The sequence below is a fragment of the Taudactylus pleione genome, unplaced genomic scaffold (assembly GCF_031769625.1).
Source record: "Taudactylus pleione unplaced genomic scaffold, aTauple2 ptg000283l, whole genome shotgun sequence".
In the NCBI taxonomy this organism is placed as follows: domain Eukaryota; kingdom Metazoa; phylum Chordata; class Amphibia; order Anura; family Myobatrachidae; genus Taudactylus; species Taudactylus pleione.
The window spans coordinates 1,168,942-1,192,783 of NW_028284685.1; the positions used below are offsets into that span (position 1 = coordinate 1,168,942).

Genomic DNA, 23,842 nt, shown 5'->3' on the forward strand with positions numbered 1-23,842 from the left:
AGGTGGCGCTGTCTGACAGCTGCTGGTTCAAGGAGGATGTCACTTTCCTAACTAAAAAGACCACAAATAATGAAAGAACCTGCGCTAAATTAGGTGTATACCAGATGGTTGATCTAATGATATATATATGATATATGCATGTCTACTTTAAATAGAGCTCAGATCATACAGAGGTGTCCTCATACACCCAGCCTCAATACGCCATGCCGCACATGCCGTGCCGAGCGTTGTAGCGTAGCCACTTTTCTTTACATTTTATTGAGATTGAGTGTCGCACCGCAGACACTCAATCTGTACCAGAGACACCGAACTTTGACTTTAACCGCACAGGAATTAGTTTTAAATATGTAGATATGCAGATGAAGCACAACGGAACTTGGCATGAAAAAAAGCAGCGGCCACTGCATTGTATCACTTTGTATACACATTAAGACACATTCATACACAGATGTACAAGGGTTGTGTATCAAATGAAGTAGTGAAGTCTCGTTAAGTGGTTTAGACACATCACATTGTGACTAAGAGCCATATTCAATTAGAGGCGAAGTTTTCGCCTGTCCGACTGTTCGCTTCATTCGCCTGTTTCAGAGGCGAATTTATTCCGTGCTCGTCCCTGCTTTTCGCCTAATTCAATTGCAAAACAGGCGAACATAGAAACAGGCGAATACGGAACAGGTGAAAAGTATTGAAAGAACTGGGGAAATCAGTCTGTACCCCAGAAAAAGATGCACTAACATAGGGAATCAGTATAGATGTGTACTAATAACCCTAATAAAGCTATTTTGTGTACTTAAGTTGTGTAAATTGCTTGCTATTAGCGTTTTTGTAAAAGTGGTGAAGAAAGGTATAAAGCTGTAATTTTTGGTGAAAATAAGAATTCCTGTCAAATTTGGGGTGCTTGAAAATGGGTGCAAGCATGTTTTTATGTCTCTAAAGTGAACTTTTAAAAAACGTGAAAAATCCACCTGCTGCATGCACCTGCAATCCCAAAAACACCTGACCCATACTTGTGGACCCCCAAGAAGTATTTTTCGCTACTTTTAATGTTTATCCCCCCACTTTTTAAATTTACACCCCAAAAATGACATGTCTTTTTTGGGGTGTTCTTAGGTTTTAGTTTCTGTTTTTTTTTTGCATATTTGTCCTTTGGGGGGCTGTCCCAAGGGGTCTGAGTTGTTTCCCCACGTTTGCACCCCAAAATAAAGATTTTGCATTTCTTTTCACCAGCTATTGATTGGAGAATCATTTTTGGAGAATTGTTTCCACTTAGGCGAAATTGTCCTGGAATTGAATTTGGCGAATTTATTTTAGGCAAATTTTTCACAAAAAAACAGGCGAATATGGCTTTTCGCCTCTAATTGAATTCCCCTCTGTGACACATGTTCGAGCATAACAGCTGCTCGATGCAAGACAAGTCGCAAAGGACCCGGAGCATCAAGTAGGGCTCTTTGGCACAAATGTAGCAATAGTGTATGAGGACATATCTGTATATGTCAATAAAAATGTGCATGAAAAACTGGATATTGATACAGTAGGCCAATTAAGTATAGAAAAAGTAAACATTTTTGACTGATGTATCATCAAACACAGTAAAGCAGGATCTATTATCATGTGCTTTTAGGGTAAGTCTGGCTCTTGTGTAAAGAACCTGTAGCATTGTATCTGCAAACTACAGTATATGTATTGTAATATGATACACAAGACACATATCTGTGATAATATACAGAATACAGGATAATACACTCCCTCTATAAATTAAACATTATTACAAGTCATCTACGAGTTATATGACAACATAAAACATTATGGGGTTGATTCAATCTTGGCACGCACCCCCTGCTGGGCGACAATAGAATTTACCTTTCACTTTTAGTCTGAGCCTAATCCTAACCTAACCCTAAAATCGTATGTCAACATTTATAATGTCAGCATTATGCGAATAGGTTCCCGACGGAACAATTCAATTTGGATGCCTAAAGCTGCAGAGGGACACATTCCTTCTCGCAGCCTGCTAAGGTGCTAGAAGAAATGTCTAAAGTCCCGTTGTTTGGGCACCCCGATGGTGGTTTAGGCACCCTAACCTCTTCTTTAGACAGGTTTAGCCACTGTGCGCGGCTAAGCCCGGTGCTTGTGGGCGCGGTAAATGCTAATGGGTGCCCAAAGGGCGAAACAATTTAATTGATCCGTCGGGCGCCTATTCGCATAGACACCCAGCAGGGGGCGCGCGTGCCACAATTGAATCTGCCCCTATACGTCAGTCACCATCAAAAGCACACATCCTCTCACATTCTGACTCCTCATAGGCCAGCAATGCTCATTAACCATTTGGATGTACCCAAAATAGAGAGGTGAGAAATATATAATGCAACACTTAATTAAAACAGCAATAAAATCCACACTTATGAACATTCAATGTGGACATGTAGGTGGCAGAACTAGAACAATTTCCGGCTAAAGGTGAAGAACTGACAATGGACCGTGCTGTCAGTGCAGTGTGTTATATAAACACCATACAAGTCCCGGGTTACCCTCTGGCGGTGCCTCAGCCTCCCTCCTGGATCATCCATGTTTGCCACTGCTGGACACTCCACAATCAACCAACGCGTTTCAGCCTGCCCACGAGTCTTTTTTAAGGTGAGAATAAATAAATCTATTCTCACCTTGAAAAAGACCCTATGAGAAGTCAGAATGGGAGAGGAGGTGGGCTTTTGATGGTGACTGACATGTGGAGGATTTTTCCTTGAAAGGAAGTAGTCATGATGAATGTCGACATGGTCACTGTCGCCATACTAAGCATGTCAACATACTGTATATCGACATTTCGACATGCTCATGTCAACCTGATACACGTCGACATGATAAATGTCAACCTAGCATACCACACCCAGTCAGCAAAACAGACATGCATCCTACATGATAATAAGATGCAGAGGGCTCAGTTACACACACTTGCACATGTATAGTAAGACACCCGCTGCTTTGTAGCAGCTGCAGATGTATGAGAATTGTATTCGGGTGTAAGTCATCACTACTGACTGTACAACTACCTTCATTGTCTCTGCAGCAGAGAGATTGCCATTAGAATGTACAATCCCATACTTTTCCTAAAATTGGTATAGTACAGATGTGTTTTTCAGTATTGGGAAGATGTTCAATGGTTCTAAAAGTAGGTGCCTGCCCTTTCCTAAAGAAGAAATAACAAATATGTCAGACGCAGATTTTACTTTTTAGCACCCCTAGGACACTTTTACTTCTCTAACCCATCTCCATAGAAGCTTAATGAGATCAACTTCCTCAATGTATCATCTGTATAAAAAAAATTAGAAGTGCTTTTGTTTCTAATGGTACACAGTAGCGGGATCTTTTTTTATTAGTATAAATTTACAATTGTATAACTAGTTTTGGAAATAGGAAGAAATAAGCATCTGAAGACTTGTCCAGTAAATGGAAGCCTCTATAAATCTTGTATCAGTTTAGGTAAGTACCGGCCCATTTACAAAAAATCACTGCAAATAAGTACAATAAATAGGTTTATTCTACCAGTACTTTAAAATTAAAGTATTTTTAGAAAATAAGAAAATGATAAGGCGAGGTACAGCTTGCCACCCTATATTTCTTTGCACTAGGGCCCTGATTCAGCAAGAAACGCAATTGCTAAGCTGCAGCTTTGCAATGCGATCCTTGCAATAATGCAAATGCAGCAGGAGGTGTATGACACCCCCTGCTGCATTTGCAATTACACCACTGTGACAGAGGTCGCAGTGCTGGGATCACCATTGCGACCATCAGTGGACAGCAGCATAGCCCCTGTCTCTGCATTGTTTTTGCGGGACCTACCTGACAGGCAGCTGATTGATGATGCTTCCTGATCACAGAGGCTGCAAAAGGAGAACAGAAGAGATCTACAGCAGGTAAGTTAGGGTATAGGGTGGATGGGGCTATAGATTTGGTAGGGGTTACTACTTTAATAGGGTTAATTAATATGAAAACATTTGTATGAGGCTTGGGGGTGGGAGGATGTTTAGACAATACATATGGATTGCCATATGTACTATAAAGGACCACAGCTGATATCGGAGATCTCTTCTGTGGCCCGGTGGCACAGCAGCCTCCATAGAGTTCCACGAGGCTGCAAAGTGGCCTTGTGAAGTAAACTCTGGAAAGCGTAACCTTCAGAGCCTCTGCCCAATAGGCAACATGGTTTTTATATGGAGTTGCCTATGGGCTGCTTATAACAAAAACTCTGCAAAGAGGGATCCGAAACCTGAAAGTACCGTCTTCGACAGGACAGCCCTTTATCGCATGAGCTGTCCTGGCAAGTAAGTAATCATGCATACGGACATTAAAATTGCCGGTATGCATGTGTATAGGGTATGTATGTTACGTGATACGTCCTGCCCTTAGACAGATAATTAGTGGGTTAATGTACATAAAGGGAATTATTTGATACTGTTGGTTAATTGATAAAGGGATGATGTATGCAATTATTGCAAATGGGTTAATTATGTTTTAATTACGTTAATTACATTGAATGGAGTTGGTACGATTATGCTCAATTAGTTATTACTGTACTTTGAGGAAAGTTTAATTATTGATGTGGGAATTTTATTGTAAGTCGATCAAAAATACTCTCTAACGCATGACAGTCACACTCCCCTCTATTAAATGGTGGCCACTGTTGTTTTATTTATTGTGTGGCAGCCAATGATGCCCTCAGAATCATATGGCAGTCAGTGATGCTTTCTGTATTACAGTATATGGCAGTTACCATGATGTTCTCTTCATTATATAGCGGTCACTGCAATGCTGTATGTATTGTATAGCGGTCACTGTGATGTTCTCTGCATTGTATGGCAGTCATATAAGTAGAAGTTGACTACTATTTACAGGAAGAGGATGGGAGGTACCGAGTTGGTTTTTGCTCTGGGTGACAGAAAGCCTAGCTTCACCCCTGGTTTATGGGAAAAGCTATATAAGAAGTACAGTAATTCCCAAAAATCACCCAAAACAACAAGAGCTTCTCAACTACACGTCCACCATAATTGATCGCAAGAGTGCACACTTGTCAAAAAACAACAACTCTTAATTAAAAAGGTAAATAAAAAAATCTTGGAATATCAGGCACTGTCTGGGTCTACCACCTCGCGTGACTAAGGCCTGACAGAGGATTGAGAATGAGTTCTGTTTTTAGCAGGGCACATCCTATAGAGTGGAGCTTAACAGCTACTTTTGATGTCTCTGTCCTGTACTAATTTCAGATACATTTGGTTGATAAGGTCACATTAAGGGCTAGATTTACTAAGAAGCAGCCTCTGATCATCAGTATCTTTGACCGATAGTTTTAAAAAGGCAATAGAAATTAATGCTAAACCAGGCATGTTTAGCATTTATTTCTACTACTGTTTTAAAGCTATCGGTTAATGCTACCAATAATCTGCAGCTTTGACTTCTCGCTCCTTAGTAATTCTGCACCAAAAAGCTAATAACAGAAGTATTTGTTAAATATAGTGAGCAATTTCCTGCACAAAATTGTACTGTATTGTAGATGTGTTTTGCAAGTTCCTGATAGCAATCTTTTTCTTTTTATATAACCAATTTTGAATGTTTGCTTTGTGAAAGGAATTTGAAGCATTTTAAATGTTTATTTCTACCTAAGGAACTCCTACTCGCTGAAAAGTGGGCACGCATGAATAAGCTTCCGTTTCCAAAGATAGACCCACATGTCTTTGACAGAGAAGGATTGAAGGAGTGTTACGTATTTCGACCAAAGAACCCATCAGTAGAAAAAGACTGTCCCACTGTGATTCACTTTGTGTTGGCTAACATTAAATTTAGAAAGTTCAAAGCTCCTGGTACGTTTATTGCAATCAAGATAACATCTAATTGTCTCTTTCATTCATAATAAAACTGTTACTAGTTTAAAGACTATAGGATATTTTGCAACTTAGGTTTCACAAATCGTATCTGATTACAACATTTATTGACTCAGTCTTCCTGAGACTGAGCAATTTTGTTCATATAATGTTCCTTGATACACATTGTTCTACAGTAGTTTATATTTAAGACAAGGGGGTACACAAAGTGTATTCATCCCTCCCAATTGTCTATTTTAAGAAGAACAGTTGTAATCCTGGAGGTCTGGTAGGTGTCTAGCACTTCAGAAGCATTAGGCACGTCTCATGGAATGGCGAACATGACACAGCCACGCCCACCTTCATGGCAACACACTCACAGTATCCCAACTTTGTAAGAGAATACGTTTAAGGGTATCATTTATTTCTTAAAGCAGAATGGATAAAGCATAGAACAAAATTACAATGAATCCTTTCCAATAAATGTTGCATTTTCCTGGCGTTTTACAACGTACAATAAATTGTTACATCTAACGTATGATTTCCAGTCCTCAGACTGTAATAATCTTCATTAAAGCTAAAGTATTAAAATATTTTTTTAAAATATATAAATGTATTGATTTCTTTAAGTAATCTGGTGTGCAATATTTAATGCTACATTTTTCAAAACAAATATGTCAGGTTTCTCTAATTTGGATTCTTCCTTTACCTAAATAACTATACTGAACTATTTAATTCTCCATTTTGAAGAAAATGCTACCAGTTAATATGTTTTCTCTGTCTTGGATGATTTTTTTCTTTTTTACAGTAACTTGATTGCTAAATTAATATATATATATATATATATATATATATATATATATATATATATATAGCATAAAAGGCTTCAGCAGCCACTGTTGTTTCAAACCTGTCCTCACAGTCTTTTGAAATGATGGTGCGACCCATCGACGGTGTGATGCAATATAACTATACATTGCGTGCTCCGTAGCACACTGCACGATCTGTGTATGACGGCGCCATGTGTCGTTACATGCTACATGTAACAGCTCCTCTGTCAAGTGTGAAAGGCCAGCACTAACAATGTATTTTATTGGAATAAATCTCTCAGTGCTTCCTGATCTTCTTATTGTATATTGTCATGTGTAGCACTTGTAACGAAAAAATCTCTTCTTATCCAAGTTCTAAGTTTAAAAGAACTTTGAGCTTCAGCCAGAGCTAAATAATAAAATTCTGAATTTTTTTTTTCATTTTAATTTAATAGTGATTTGGTTAGGAAAATAAGATCAGCTGAACTGTGATTGAAACTTTAAAGAATCAGAACATAGGTAAAGTGAAGAAATGTTCCTGAGAGTATTCATTGTGCAGCACACTGTCACTTGGGTTAGGTCAGGTATTTTATGTTTCTTTTTTCTTTAATTTTTGTTTGTTTGGATGATATACATGTAACACCCAGTTGGTATATTTTTTTTTGGATGAGGTCATGTACAAGTGATGTCCACGCAACAACACTGTCTCTCTGTTTAAATATTGGCAGTGCCACCACTGCATCTGTACAGGCCCCAGAAGTAATGACCTTCTGTCCACCAGAGATTGGTTCAAGAATCCTCTGACCCAACACCACTAACCTATTATACTCAACCAGTATAAACCACACAATGTTTATTGCCAAAATCACAATGGTGTATTTATGTATCTTAAATACAGAAAGATTGGTGGCAACGTTTAGACTATCAAAGAGATAACAGATTAGCAGCAACAATAGAAATATAGACTTGAAAAAATGCACAATCACTTAAAATTGCAATAGAACAGTAATAGAATTTGAAATACTGTAGAATAATCTCAGCAATAGATAGAACACAGAAAAGTAGACAATTGACAGGACATGAAAAGATCAGTAAATATTGATGTATGGTAATATTGGAAATTACTATCAAATGAGAAAAATCGGTCAAGATAGCTTAATATGAATTTCTGACATAGATAATTACAAAGAAACAGGGAAAGGAAAACCGCACAGGAAAGAGTGACTGTTGATCTTAATGTATGATATATATCTCTTAAACTGACCTATTCAAGAAACAAATATATATTGCATATTCTTCCAATATGCATATTCCCAAACAAGTGATAATAAGACCTTAGTCTAAAAAAATCAATATATGGGTAAGTTCCTGGTGCTCCCTAGAGTCAATTAATGGCATTTAAAGAAAAAGAGAAGAAAAGGACTCTTTTTGGGGGCACACAATAGGTGATGAGATAAGGCTAATGTAGCCAGAATAAAAATTAACTTTTAATGACAATATATTAAAAGGAGCAATTATCACAAATATAACATACAACAAAAAACATGTAGTTTTAACTGGAGACTGTAATCTCTCAGTTTAGACAAACAAATGCACAACACAAACATATAATTTAGACACTATTTGTCTTTGAAGGTAAAGATATATGGAGGTATATTCTTCCTGGAATTGACAAAAAGCCAGGCGAGATAATTGAAAACCAATAAAGTATATATATTGCTGATTCAGCACTATAATGTAACGCCAGTAAAGCACAGACTAGGCATATAGAAATAATAGATATGGTATTATCTGTATCATGTATGTTATTAAATACCAATGCCTGCATGCATCTTATCAATCGGCAACAGGACTGTATGTTTAGGACAACCCACTGATAATATGTTAAGGTCGCCAATAAAATAATATAAATGGCCAGGAAATCAGGAAGATAACTGATGTGACATATATAAGAATTATAATTCAATACCATCTGATAACACATAGGCCATTTGACATGTCGTCAGCATCATATTTAGAAAAGCACTCAAACATGTACATGCTGCTGCAGTCAAAAATGTCAAAAGAGTAAGCTGACAGGGTTTGTGGCCGTCTGCCCTGATGCGCCTGGCAGTGCAGGGGGTGTACACCACTTACCTGATCAGCCGGCAGTCCAAAATACAGTCTGTGTTGATGTCAGTTGCACGAGTGCATGCCGCTGTGCCTGGGGAAGAAGCCGGCGTCACGTGTGCGCATCACGTGACCCGGAAGTAAAGACGCGCGTTTCGCCGTCGTCGGGCTTGCTCACAATCTCCACCCTACTCTCCCAGTCCTTAATGCACCCTACTAATAGCAGGAATCAGCCAATCGCATACTCCCTATAATGAGTGACTGATTGACTGGCCAGTGTCTGTGAGTAATTTGTAGTCCAATGATATGGGGTCAAAGTGAACAGACACATGGATTAACCAATAGAAAGGCTCAGAAATCGGCAATGTGAAAAATCAATGATTATAAAATTGTAACCAAATAACATGTTACTCAAAAGGATGCTATCGTTGAGAAAGGGGGTGATAAATATTAAAGAGTTTTGTAATAAGCTTGTGCATAAGCAAGTTGATGAGTTATATGCCAATATTGTAAATACAGCATGTTATTAACACTGTGAATACCTTGTATAGATACTAATGAGTCTCTCTCAGTCCTTATTGCACCCTACAAATAGCTGGAATCAGCCAATCGCATAATCCCTACAATGAGTAACTGATTAACTAACCAGTGCCTGCGACTAATTTGTAGTCCATTGATATGGAGTCAGAGTGAACAGACACATAGGTTGACCAATAGAAAGGCTCAGAAATCGACAATGTAAAAGGTCAATAAGTAATTAACACGTTACTCAGCAGGATGCTGTTATTTAGAGAGGGGGTGATAAATATTAAAAAAAGTTTTGTAATAAGCAAATTGACATTTTGTGAATTATATGTCAATATTGTAAACACAGCATGATTTTAACCTAGTGAATGCCAATGAAGTGTCACAAAAATAGAATAGATAGGAAATGAAAAGCTGCTCACCAAGCAGAGTATCATAGTGGTACTAAGGAAAAAATATAACAAGTAGCCACCTGTCATATTGCTACAAATAGCAGCTGCTACACATCATTATAACATATAGTGAATGATGCGTGAGCGTACCATAAGAGCATACAGGGGTTGAAATCAAAAATTATGGCATCTACTGTTGCATTGTATCAGCTGAGGGGTACCTGTTGCAACGCATTGCAGGCACCTCTCCTGAAAGTCTACAATGAGAGTACCATGAAAAGGAAAATGAGAGAAGTGGTTAACAGAGGTGTTATTAGTATAATAGGAGAAAAATACATCAGTATAATGATGTCAGGGACCCAGGTATCCACTACTCATTTCCATGGAATTGATGATTAGGGAGTGCTGGGAACCTGTATACCGGTATGAAGAAAGAAAGAACATATTGCAAACCTTGCAGCTGTATTAGGCACTGAACTCTGTTACCTCAGTATTGCAGAGTAAAAGATACCATATATACGTTGCCATGCTACATATTAGAATTGAAAAGAAAGAGTGATACGAGTGAAAAAAATTATATAGAAATGTGAAAATAGCAAATTGATTGTGAATTAAAAAATTAGTGATGATTAGTGACTAGGAGTAAATGATGAGAATATAGGGTCAGCCCATTAATTCTAATATGGGTCAACATACAATATTTGAGTGAAAGTGACTGGATATTGATACCAATGTGCTGTGAGTGTATAAGTGTTTATATATAACATATATAGGTGAAAATAATATACTAAAATAAATGAGATTCAATTACCAACTGTAACCAAAATAAAGTGAAGTAATTAATAAAGTCTTATATATTGGTTCTCGTAATAGTGAAACTTAGTGAAAGAACTTTCTTTAATTATTGATAAAACTTCAGGTAGGTAAGAAAACCCCAAAGTTGATAAACTTCTTTCACTAAGTTTCACTAGGGATTATGCGATTGGCTGATTCCAGCTATTTGTAGGGTGCAATAAGGACTGAGAGAGACTCATTAGTATCTATACAAGGTATTCACAGTGTTAATAACATGCTGTATTTACAATATTGGCATATAACTCATCAACTTGCTTATGCACAAGCTTATTACAAAACTCTTTAATATTTATCACCCCCTTTCTCAACGATAGCATCCTTTTGAGTAACATGTTATTTGGTTACAATTTTATAATCATTGATTTTTCACATTACGGATTTCTGAGCCTTTCTATTGGTTAATCCATGTGTGTGTTCATTTTGACTCCATATCATTGGACTACAAATTACTCACAGACACTGGCCAGTCAATCAGTCACTCATTATAGGGAGTATGCGATTGGCTGATTCCTGCTATTAGTAGGGTGCATTAAGGACTGAGAGAGTAGGGTGGAGATTGTGAGCAAGCCCGACGACGGCGAAACGCGCGTCTTTACTTCTGGGTCACGTGATGCGCACACGTGACGCCGGCTTCTTCCCCAGGCACAGCGGCCTGCACTCGTGCAACTGACATCAACACAGACTGTATTTTGAACTGCCGGCTGATCAGGTAAGTGGTGTACACCCCCTGCACTGCCAGGCGCATCAGGGCAGACGGCCACGAACCCTGTCAGCTTACTCTTTTGACATTTTTGACTGACTGCAGCATGTACATGTTTGAGTGCTTTTCTAAATATGATGCTGACGACATGTCAAATGGCCTATGTGTTATCAGATGGTATTGAATTATAATTCTTATATATGTCACATCAGTTATCTTCCTGATTTCCTGGCCATTTATATTATTTTATTGGCGACCTTAACATATTATCAGTGGGTTGTCCTAAACATACAGTCCTGTTGCCGATTGATAAGATGCATGCAGGCATTGGTATTTAATAACATACATGATACAGATATACCATATCTATTATTTCTATATGCCTAGTCTGTGCTTTACTGGCGTTACATTATAGTGCTGAATCAGCAATATATATACTTTATTGGTTTTCAATTATCTCGCCTGGCTTTTTGTCAATTCCAGGAAGAATATACCTCCATATATCTTTACCTTCAAAGACAAATAGTGTCTAAATTATATGTTTGTGTTGTGCATTTGTTTGTCTAAACTGAGAGATTACAGTCTCCAGTTAAAACTACATGTTTTTTGTTGTATGTTATATTTGTGATAATTGCTCCTTTTAATATATTGTCATTAAAAGTTAATTTTTATTCTGGCTACATTAGCCTTATCTCATCACCTATTGTGTGCCCCCAAAAAGAGTCCTTTTCTTCTCTTTTTCTATAGATAATTACAATGAAGCATAGAATTTAGAGCAGTGACAATAATATACAAAGAAGGTAGAATAAAAGAGAATGTAGAAAAATAAGACAAAAATAAAATAAATACCACTGATAATCAAAAAATCCTTGCAGCAATCGATACACAATTCACTCCAATCTATCTCTTGAGTGTAGGGAACACAATGCAATCCCTCTAGGACCAAATTACTAACAGTGTAGTAGTTCTCCCACTTCTAAAACTCTGCACTTTACACTTAAATATCCTTAAGCTCCAATAACATCACTGCTTATAATAACCACTTCCACACACCACTGTCAAACTCAATATTTAAGCGTAGAAATATACACAATGAAATATTGTTGCAAGTTCGATCTTTCGGTGGGTACCATAACTTTGGAGCATCATACAATATAGAAGTATAGTTGTATATAGACTTTAGCAAACTATGTCTCTTGAAGAAAGAAAAGGCTTAATGAATACTCTGAATGCACTTTGGAGACTCTGAATGCACTTGGTATAGCAATCTAGCAATCACTTCTGCAAAACTGTCCTCAACTACTAGAAATAGCTCTCAGCAGAGCCATGCAAATGTAACAAAAGTCACTTGGTTGGTAAAGAAAACTTTAAACAGCAAAAGTCACCCCTATCCCTCTGCATAATTCACCTAGGACCAGATTCTCCCTCTCAGTCTAAGAACAAGCTTGTAAATTCCCAGTTCTGTGAGCCCCGATCTGGCTCTCCCAAGGGGTCAATGTCAGCTCCACTACGCTCTCTGCATGATAGGGAAGTATACAGCTCCTCACTAAATCCTGCTGCCCAGTCAACACAGGGATTTTCTCCCCTGTGGTCCAGCTCCCCAGCGTCCGCTCTATGGCAGGGCCTCTGTTTGGCACCAAAACACCTTTTATCCCCTCTGGGATGCAGTTTCCCGCCAAACTCTCACTGATGCTCCTCACATCTCTCGGCTGTCACTCCCTGATGGAGCGGCGGCTCCTCTAGTAACCAAGTGGAGGCTATCTTGGAGAAGCACATACTGGAAACCACTATTTTGGATCAGTTCATTTGCATATAGCTCCTGCAGTCCCCTGGACAATGCATGCCAGGGGGCTACATACAATTAAGATTTGAGGTCTGGGCTATGTCAATCAGTTCATCATTTAGTTTTTTCCAATTTATATTACTTCTGATCAAGACAGTGGATTTGAGCTTTGGTATTGTGGTGAGAGGGGTTGTCCCTCACGTGAATTGCCCACATTCCTGTGGGATCAGCTCCCCTCCAAGGGAGGCTGGAGTGAAGCCTGTTCATTCTGAAGCAACAGTGGAGGTGTGGAATTCCAGGTTTTCACAGTTGCAAAAAACCCAGCTGGAATAATCACTGGAGAACAGGAAGAGTTTAAAACTCTCATCTGCCTGATGCTCTTTGCACTGATGCTGAATAGCTGCCAGTTTAGTCGGCCAGAGTGTTGTAGTGCCAGGGACCAAGGGCTATGCTGGGAGAGCATGGCCGATTGTGGCTGCAAGCCACTACTGACTGCTAAGCAAGAGGAGTGCTTTTATGTTTATTTGTTTTATATGCCTGTGTTTCCAGGCCTAAGCCAGAGTATACTAAAGTACAGTGTCTGCTGCTATTAAAAGACATGGCTTTACCGAGTACCTGCAACACCCCGTGTTACAGTATACACTGCAGATAATGAGTTATGTTATTTATTATCAAAAGCGCTGTTTTGTATTTTTCCTTTTTTTTTTTGAATTCAACAATTTCTCTATCCTTTATTATCATTTTTATAATTATGAATCTTATTGTTACTGGGGGCATATTTTTGGCAACTGCTTCTATTGCAGTACATCAATGGGCATTGCTGCTAATTTTGAAATAATAAATCATACTGATGTTCTCTGGTAGTTCCCAGTTACCTTAAAAAAAGATTCTCCACATCAGAGTCCCATTGCAACAAAAATTAGGCAAAAATATTAATAATATTTATTTATTGTGTAAGTAATAATAAAACAAAATGTAATATATCTGTGACCCCTTGGAGAACTCAGCGGCCACATATTTTGCCCCAGAATTAAATTGTTTTCTGTTGTGATGATAACTTCATGTATCATTTTATGCTAGGTGTTCCAAGGGAAACTGTGGAAGAAAAGGAATTTGCAGATTTTGACATTTTTGATGACCCAGAAAGTCCCTTTTCAACATTTAATTTCCAATACTCAAATGAGGCTTTTCAAAGATTGCATGATCTCATGGAGTTCAACACTCTCAACAACATAGATGTAAGTATACAATTGTATATTATGTCTTTTGTTTCTAGTAAATCAATAAATGATTACTAAGTTATTTTTTTTTTAATAACTACTTTTGGTAGACTCCTATTTTTACCTAAGATCTCATATTTCCTGGATAGCTCCATATTTGTGCTGTTTTCCCAACTTTGTTATGAGACAAAATAACGTAAAAAGCAAAACGATGTCTTGGTGCAAACATCTGGAAATTTTGGGGCCACAGAAATACCTGAGCAGATGCATCCAGCCTAGGGGAAATCCAGCTGGACACTGTACCTCACAGGCTAAGCTTCTGTATATTTTTTACAAATTATAGCAATTAGTCAACTGCCATGAATGAATCATGTTCTTTCTGGAAACTAGTCCCTGTAGTGTGTTATGAAATGAAACTTGAGAGTCAATCATCAACACAAAATGTGTGAAACGCAATATAAATTTTATGTACATTTTATGGTAGAGGAAGAACAGTATGTTTTATTTTTCCGAATCATCTTGTTATAATCAAATGTGTTATTTGTATGTTACAGTGTGCACTACCTCACTTCCAACATTTACAATTAAGCACAGTTTATTTTTTTTATTTAGCATTGTAAGAAGTTACATGGACTGCCTGGATATTGTGTAACATGATTAGAAGGACATTTAAATACATGTAGAATCCTGCTTTCGAGCCAAAGAAGTTTGTAATACTGTACTTGTAGATAATATGGGAAACGTGCCAATAACTAGTGGTCATTGCCTGTTATCATGGCCCAAGCTATGACTAAATGTCTGAATATGTCAAAGTTAATTTGTGGACTATTCTATTTAAAGCTGATTCATAGTTTATATTTAAACAAGTGAAAGGTGATTGAAGAATGAATCTGTTTAACATGGAAAATATATAAACTTCGCTGCTACTGTTTCTTCTAGTAGATATCATAGATTTCTCAAATGTGGCTTCTGTTTCTTCAGTCTGATGAAATCTATATAAATTATATACAGTACTTCAAGAATGGTAAAATGGCACTTACAGTATTTCATAAAATGTAAGTTGGGAAATGATTGCACATCATATTTTTTGGAACCACACCCTGCAGCTTGTATGGCCGCCCGGAGCGTCTCCTCTTCGTGCTGCTCCTCGCAGCCCCATGTCCTCTACGTCATGGTTTGTGTGGGAGAGGTCAACACGGTTTATTGTAGCCGTGATATAGCCCTAGTCAAAGGTGGGGATGAACTAACCCAGGTGACCTTATGGCAGAGAATTTAGCAGCAGATCTAGAAATAAAATAATACATTTTGTCTACCATCCACATGGCCTCTTTTATTGAAGCCAGTGAAGGAAGGACCAGCTTCTTCCAGTGCTAAGGTGTCTGACATTTGGTTGCATTCTATATGTGCCATGTTAGTTTTTGGATATGTTTTTGTTCATCAGGAATGGGCCTGGGGAGCAAAGAGTAATTGAAGTCAGTTTGGAATATGAAGGTTTGTGGTGATATAAATAAGAAGATGAACAACAATCCAGATGGGGGTTAGTTTTGGAGAAAACAAAAAAATATGGGATAAAGTATCATCATGTTGTCTCTCTCTCCAGCATATACAGTACTCGAGGTGGTCAGAATATATGTAAAATTGGAAAATGATCAAAGAATCCTCTATGATATGTAGGGAAGGACAAAGTTATAAGATCTGCCCAGATTCTGTCCTAGATGTGCAGATAAAAAGCCTCTCCTACAAGAAAAAAACCCAAATGGTGGTCGTTAATAATAGAAAAAGAAAATGGAATCTGACCTCAGCAGCTGTTCAGAGAAAACCTCTGCGTGAGTTACAAAATAAGACCTACACACATTACAAACAAACAGCACTTCGAGGGCTGATCTGTGCAAATTAACTTGGATGGTTCCAAAAGTATCAGTAAGAATATTTAATACCAAATAAGTAACAAATAAAATTGGCTTTGGAATTGCAAATAAAACAGTAGCATAAAACTGAGCTGTTAAAAATAAAATAGTATATAATGCAGCAGTGTGTATTTAAATTGACATCTAAATCCTGTTGCTGTTGGGTTTGTTTAACACATAAGTACCAAATAGATAAAATAGGAAACACAGTTGCAGATAAAGAGTAACATGAAACTAAACTGTTATTTATTTATAACAATATATAATGCAGAAGTTGTGTTTTCAAATAGGCATATACAGCACATCCTTATTCTGCAGAGAAAGTCTATGGGGTCAATCCGTTTATGTAGAGTTGCAAAGCAAATTCGCACTGCTACTGTAAGTGCAGTTGCAATCAAATGTCATGACACAGCGCAGAACCCCTTGGACAGTCCCCCTAATGACTAATTAGGCATTTAGACATTTTCAATTAGCTTGATTGCCTTAATAATTACATGTCAGTTTCTGTAAGATCTCTTCAGATTGTAATAAACTATATTAAACTGCACAAATACTTTTTTCATGTGGAATATAAGAATATAGGGCCTACACATCACATAAATACAAAAAAGGATCTCCTTCCATCTGATTTTATTGACCAACTTCAAAAATGAAGCTGTGTCTATGAGATAGGCTGCCTAGAGCTGTAAGAAAAAGATCAACAAACTGTGATAAAGTAACAATGAAGTACCCAGTACCAGAAAAAGTAGGATGTCTCAGGGATGTGTCAAGTGACTGGTGTATGTTAGGGAGGTGATAATAAATGGGTGTGATGAGATGTGTAATAAATATAATTTCTCCTCCCTTGGTATTGCCCCATCTTCTACTGCAGGGTTGGCCAACCAGTCAGAGGCAAAGAGCCAAAAAATATCTGTAGTCAAGTTAAAGAGCCGATAGCTGTCACAAGGCCACGCCCCATTTTTCTGCACACGCCATTGGTATGACATTTGCAGGAGCATGACCTTGTGTCACACCCTGTTTTTAGTCATGATGGGTCGAGCGCAGCACATTGAAAATACACAATTTGCATAATCTCAATATATTTTTTTTGTTTACCTTTTTATTTTGCTGTAATTTTTTATTAGTGGGTCTTTTGACAATCCTTGTTTTCAATAATTTTTGAATGCCCCCTGTAGTAGTGCACATAATACAGAGCCCCTGCAATGCCCCCTGTAGTAGTGCCCCTTATGCAGTGCCCCCTGTTGTTGTGCTCCTGATGCAGTGTCCCCTGTATTTGTGCCCCATATGCAGTGCCCCCTGTATTTGTGCCCCATATGCAGTGCCCCCTGTATTTGTGCCCCATATGCAGTGCCCCCTGTAGTTGTGCCCCTTATGCAGTGACCTCTGTAGTTGTGCCCCTTATGCAGTGCCCCCTGTAGTTGTGCCCCTTATGCAGTGACCTCTGTAGTTGTGCCCCTTATGCAGTGTCCCCTGTATTTGTGCCCCATATGCAGTGCCCCCTGTAGTTGTGCCCCTTATGCAGTGACCTCTGTAGTTGTGCCCCTTATGCAGTGCCCCCTGTAGTTTTGCCCCTTATGCAGTGCCCCCTGTAGTAGTGCCCATAATGCACTGTCCCATGTAGTTGTGCCCCATATGCAGTTCCCCCTGTAGTTGTGCCCCCTGTACTTAACCTCATCAAATCGCCGGCTCCATGCTGTCAGGTCTCCCGCTGCCTCTGACTGGATCTTCACATCGCGGGTGACGTCATGACGTCACCCGTGCACTGCATCACTGGCAACACTGGCCTCTGAAGCAATCAGAGGCTTCTTTAGCCTCTGATTGCTTCAGAGGACAGCATTCACAGTTGCAGTGGGGGTCTGAGCCGCATCACATCAACAAAAGAGCCGCATGCAGCTCGAGAGCCACGGGTTGGCCACCACTGTTCTATTGCATCTTCCAGCATCTCACTCAATTTAATCAGAAATTCTTTAGTGGTATCATATACTAATATTTTATATAAATTAAGAACCCCAAGCTGTCTAAGGACTATTTAAATTAGGCCAACAGTCATTTGAATGACGATCCATACACCGTTATGAGTGGGCTTGATCCCGAAGAAGGGATCGCCATACAGGTCTGTCAAGGTAGTCTTTTCCCCACTAGTACAATTGTTTGTATACTTAGAGGGGTATTCAATATGAAACGTTAACCTCGCCAGCGAGGTTTTCGCAGCACATCGGAGGTTTTGCCAGCGAAAAAGTATCGCGCGCGCTCCCGCTTATCCCCGTATTCAATTTGAAATCGTCGAAAAGGGGACCCGGCAATACTTGGATCGGCGAAATAAAACTGGAATTTTCTGGAAATAATTGTAGGAGCCCCCTAAAGATGTCCAGACCTTGGGGATCACTACGGGTACCCCCGTTTTTGCCTGCAGAAGAAAGTTGGGGTTTTTAAATAGCCGCACAGGTGTTTTTTTTCCCGACATTGAAGAAGTGATGCAGAAGAGCACTTAGGTTTTTTTTTTTTTTCGTTTTCTTAAGTGGTCCCATCAAATTTGGGGTACATGAAAATGGGTACTAGCATATTTTTATGTCCCTAAAGTTAATTTTAAAAATTTCTGCAAAAATGCACCTGCCGCTACTTTGCGCAATGAATAAAACACCCGCCCTATACTTGGGGACCCCACCAGAAATAATTTCGTTAGTTTGGCAATTTTTTTTACCTTAACCCAAAAAAATTATTATTTTTTTTTAATGGTGTCCCGATTTTTTTTGGGACATTTTTTTTTTTAACATTTCCTTTTAAGGGGACATTCCCAAAACTACAGGCTATTTTTTATAAGCTTACACCCCAAACCCCTATTCTGCATTTTTTTTCACTTGCTATAGTGATTTGAAAAATTATCCCTGTTTTTTTAAAAATGGACCTTGACCCCATTTAAGGAATAAAACGTGAATTTTCGGAAAATATGCCTGGGACCCCCCTAAAGATGTCCAGACATGGGGGATCACTTAAGGTAACCCCGTTTTTGCCTGCAAAAGAAAGTCCGGTTTTTAAATAGCTTTGCCAGGTGTTTTTTCCTGCTGCGGCTATTAGAAACCCCGACTTCCTTCAGTAGTTAAAAATGGGGGTACCCATAGTGATCCCCCATGTCTAGACATCATTAGGGGGGTCCCTAGAATATTTCACGAAAATTCCCGTTTTTGTTAACCTGTAAAAAAAAATTGTAAAGATTTTGAAAAAAAATGACATAAGGTTCCCCCCCCAATAGCCAAACCAGCCCCAGGCTTGCCAGCCAGTGGTGGTTTCTAAAAATACGGGGAACAAAATGTGTAGGGTTCCACCGTATTTTAGAAACCAACACCAGGCTGCAGGGACTAGTGCTGGTTTTAAATATAGGGGGCAAAAACGACGTGGGGTACCCCCTATATTTAAGACCAGCACCAGATCCAACCGACCGGGGTGTAATGCCACAGCCCGGAGACCCAATCACCAGGGCTCCAGGTCCAAAGCATTACACCCCAAGTCGGTCAGCGCAAGCCGGTGATCTTGCGGGGCGTGCCAGTGCGTTCGCCCCCCTTTACAAGGGCATGCATAAATTAGCCACTGAGATGACGGATGCAGCTACCTTTAGTCTGCGTGCTGCTCCGATTTTACTCGATGTTCCTGATGTATTCTCAGCCTTGCGCATCAGCACGGCAGTTAACAGACGGTAAAGGGGGCGGCATTATGTAATGCTGGGCGTCTGCATCTGTGTGCTGCGAATGCCGTGCGTATGCATTCATAAGCATATTCTCACAGCAGCCGGGTGCGTCCGTCTGCTTCCGTGCATTCCTTGCTGAATCAGGCCCTGCATTATGTAGTGCTGGGCGTCTGCATCTTGGTGCTGCAATTGGCGTGCGTATGCAATCATTAGCATATTCTCGCAGCACCCGGCTGCGTGTGTCTGCATCCGTGCATTCCTTGCTGATTCAGGCCCACAGTCACACTGTGAGCTGACATAAAAAACATTGCCCATAAATTCACTAGGAAGGTCAATGCCTCCATTGTGTGTAGGTAACAGGTAAAATGCAATGGCGGTCTACTTTTAACATGAAATTATACCAGTGTATGTAATGTATAGGTATTCTAAACTTCAATAGTATTGACACTTAATAATATATAATATTCTATGTTCTTAAAGTATGAATATTCGTTTCATTTATTTTAAGTTAAAGGAATGAGGGTAAATGTTCCCAATATTATTTTATTTATTAACAGTTATTTATATAGCGCACACATATTCCGCAGCGCTTTGTAGAGAGGATATTTGGTCATTCACATCAGTCCCTGCCCCAGTGGAGCTTACAATCTATATTCCCTACAACATGCGCACACACACACATGTTAATTTTTTTTCGGTTACCAATTAACCTGCTAGTATATTTTTGGAGTATGGAAGGAAACCGGAGCACCCGGAGCAAACCCACGCAAGCACAGGGAGAATATACAAACTCCACACAGGTAGGGCCATGGTGGGAATTGAACCCGTGACCTCAGTGCTGTGAGGCAGTAACGCTAACCATTACACAGTCTGTGCTGCCCTAATACTAAGGGGCCTATTCATTAAACATAAAAATTCAATGGAGATAATTAGGTTTAGAACTCGCATGGAGTTCTACCTAATTATAGGTGGAATTCATCATTCCACCTCTCCATAAGTATCTATTCCGAAAAGCTGTCATTTTTGCGATGACAGCTTTTCAGGAAATAGATACTTTTCCCTGCCTACACTACGTTATCGCATCTGGAAACAGTGCTGCGCATGCGCTGTTACATCTGTAAATCCAGCGCATGCACAGCACTGCCTACAGATGCGGTAAGTTTGTGTACCCCCTGACCCCCTCCGCTCACCTCCCCCCCCGACTTACCTGTCCGCGCAGCAGCCTCCGGCTCCGTCCTGCTGGTCTGTCATGTGGTTTCCCAGCAGACCACATGACAGATTAGAAAAAAAACAAAAACTTTTTTTTTTCTTTTTCTAAACTTTCTTGTGCTCTGCTGGGGAGCACACATGTCCGACCAGCCTGCGGACGGAGCAGAGCGCCGGAGGGACTCGTCGGGGGACCTGCACACGCGGATACAGGTAAGTCGATTCTGCTATTCGCCACCTCACAGTGGCGAATAGTAACTGCATCAAATTACGAAAATTCAGAATTTTCGGAATTTGATTAATTCCACAATTTCCACATCCCCATACTAATGTATGGGGAGTGTGGAAATTAACGCAGGGGAACTTAGCAAGGAGATATCTGTGATATCTCCTGTGCCAAGTCTGTTCATGAATACCAAAATAACGTTATTTAAGGAAAATGTCCTTAAAAACGTTATTTTAGTGTTGATGAATAGGCCTCTAAACCATATAAATTAAATGCTATGTTTTACAAATGGATCTCTTTACCTTAAAATATATTTAAGATAGTTTTTTTGTTTTCGAACAGGTAATTAAGGAAGCGATTAAAGAAAGCATTGATTACAGAAGGCAACATCCATCTCGCTGCTCAGTCTCACTCAGTGATGTTGACGCACGGAAATTCTTTAACAAGAGCAAACCAGAAAATTAAATTCCACATGAATAGAAATTAATTTAGTATACATACAGTACAACCAAATCAAACACATTTTAAGTGTATTACATCTGTGCAACCAAACAACTGGTCATTATTTATTAATATACTTAAACATTGTAGTCATCATATATATACAAGAATATAGAAATTAATGTTTGATACTAATTAAAAAGCAAAACTACTTTTTCTAGCTATCTTTGCTATGCTATCTTATCTGAGAATATTTTTATTTACTGGTATTTGTGTTTTTTACAGAATACAGCTAAATCCTCTACCTCCATTTTCTGTCCTTCATCACATGCTTGTTTGTGAGACTTATTGTGCAAATTATTTTTCATCTATGCCTTGGTTTGTTTTGTAGACTTGTTGGGAAATTAGGATTTTGTTTACACGTCTCATTAATAACCCGATCTCTAGCCTCTGTCCACTGTAGTTCTCTTGAAACAACGATGGTACTATGTAAGCAGCTGATACGAGCTGCTATATCAAGTTAAATTAAAATAGAACCCAACACTGACAAACAATATCAAACAGAAACGGTTCCAATTGTTTTGTGTTATTTAAAATTATGAAAATCTTGCCATGATCTACAGAAAAATAATTATATTTTACATATACTGTATGTGTACGTTTTCTGAAAGATTATTAAATTATCACTACATTAACTGTATAACATGATTATTAACCACTGTCAAAATAAAGACATACCATAATATGAAGGAAATAGACAAGTATCTACACATTTGTAATAATCGGTTACTGTAATTAGTAATTAAATTTAAATTCAATTTGTGTATACCCATTTTCAGATATTTCCTTTACAACATATTGTCTAATGTTTATGCTATGCATGTATTTCACTAAATAATGATTGAATTAAACATTGTATGTACATTTTTAATAATACATTGCGTTAGCCACCTTTACTTTTCAATATGTTTTATAATCAAATTGAAAACATCACCAGGTGATACCAAATAACCAGAAGATGTTGTAAAAAAAATTCTTTCTCCAACCAAAAACAATTTTCACGTAATAAATTTAAACCATACTGATTGTGAAAATAAAACCGAACCTTTTCATATCTTGATGTTCCTCCTTTGTAAGGCCTCCATTTTGTCTGTTTGTCTGTCAAGGGCTACAGAACACATGTTCGTGCCTACAGTAAGAACATTTTAAGTAGTTTTATTTTTTTGAGGGAGCAACAAAATTAATTTAAAAGTGTCAGTTTTTCTTTATAAGAAAATTTAAATGAGTAATGTGAAATGCATAAAAACTGTAATTTTTTTTTTAAAAGTTCACCTAACTCAGTGATTCCCAAACTTTTGTGAATCACGGCACCCTAGAGTATCAGCATTGTTCTCATGGCACCCCTAAGTCAAAAGTTTGCTATTGAGAAATTCAGAAAAAAATGTAGTAAAGGTAGTAAGTAAAGTGAAGTAAATTGTGCTGACCGGTCATCCTTAGGTTCGGTTATATAGTGGTGGACAGGTTTGTGCTTCTGTTTGCCCACATATTTACATTACATTAACCATAAAGAATTTAATTTGGTGCTGGACCACCAACCTGAAGCACCCCTGCAAGTGTCCGCCGCGGCGCACAGTTAGGGAACCACTGACCTAACTCATATGCAAATTAATTGTAGTTTGTATAATGGATGTGAAAGGCACCCTTCCAGCTGCCACTTAGTTTGTTTAGTCAGTCTGGCACCTCCTGTGTGCCATTGTATGACTGCACAAGAACATGTAATTATGGATGTTCTCTACACATTATTTACAAAAGCACTCCTAGGACTAGGGTTCAATTAGAAGCAAGCGGTGCAATGCAGCAGCATGGAAATGCCATCAATGGCACATGAACTCGCCCTGAACTTGCAGATTTTTGTACAGCGTTGCAAATAAAAAATTGTGAATTTGAGGCTAACATAAGTGTTGCATATGCCTGCATTTACTTGCACAGTGAGTCAATTCATGGCTAATTGAATCGACCATTTAGAATGGTCTGATAACAGAATCGTCAAATATTCATGCAAAAAGTGAATATTCAGAAATAGCCATACACCACTGTCAGCCTGGACACCCTGCTCTTATTTTTTTTGGAAGCTG

At 38.7% G+C, this 23,842-nt stretch overlaps 1 protein-coding gene across 3 annotated transcripts in view; it reads left to right on the forward strand.

Moving 5' to 3' along the window:
• PLA2G4A (phospholipase A2 group IVA) overlaps window positions 1-22,884 on the forward strand; it is a 270,597-nt gene extending 247,713 nt beyond the window's left edge. For 2 of the 3 annotated variants that reach the window (XM_088482227.1, XM_088482226.1), the window contains 3 exons: window positions 5,657-5,852; window positions 14,106-14,263; window positions 21,609-22,884. In XM_088482227.1, coding sequence (XP_088338353.1) covers window positions 5,657-5,852; window positions 14,106-14,263; window positions 21,609-21,731 — 477 coding nt within the window. In that variant the 3' untranslated portion in view covers window positions 21,732-22,884. The remainder of the gene's footprint in view (window positions 1-5,656; window positions 5,853-14,105; window positions 14,264-21,608) is intronic. The other variant, XM_088482229.1, reaches the window with a different exon arrangement.
• Window positions 22,885-23,842: the final 958 nt, after the last annotated feature.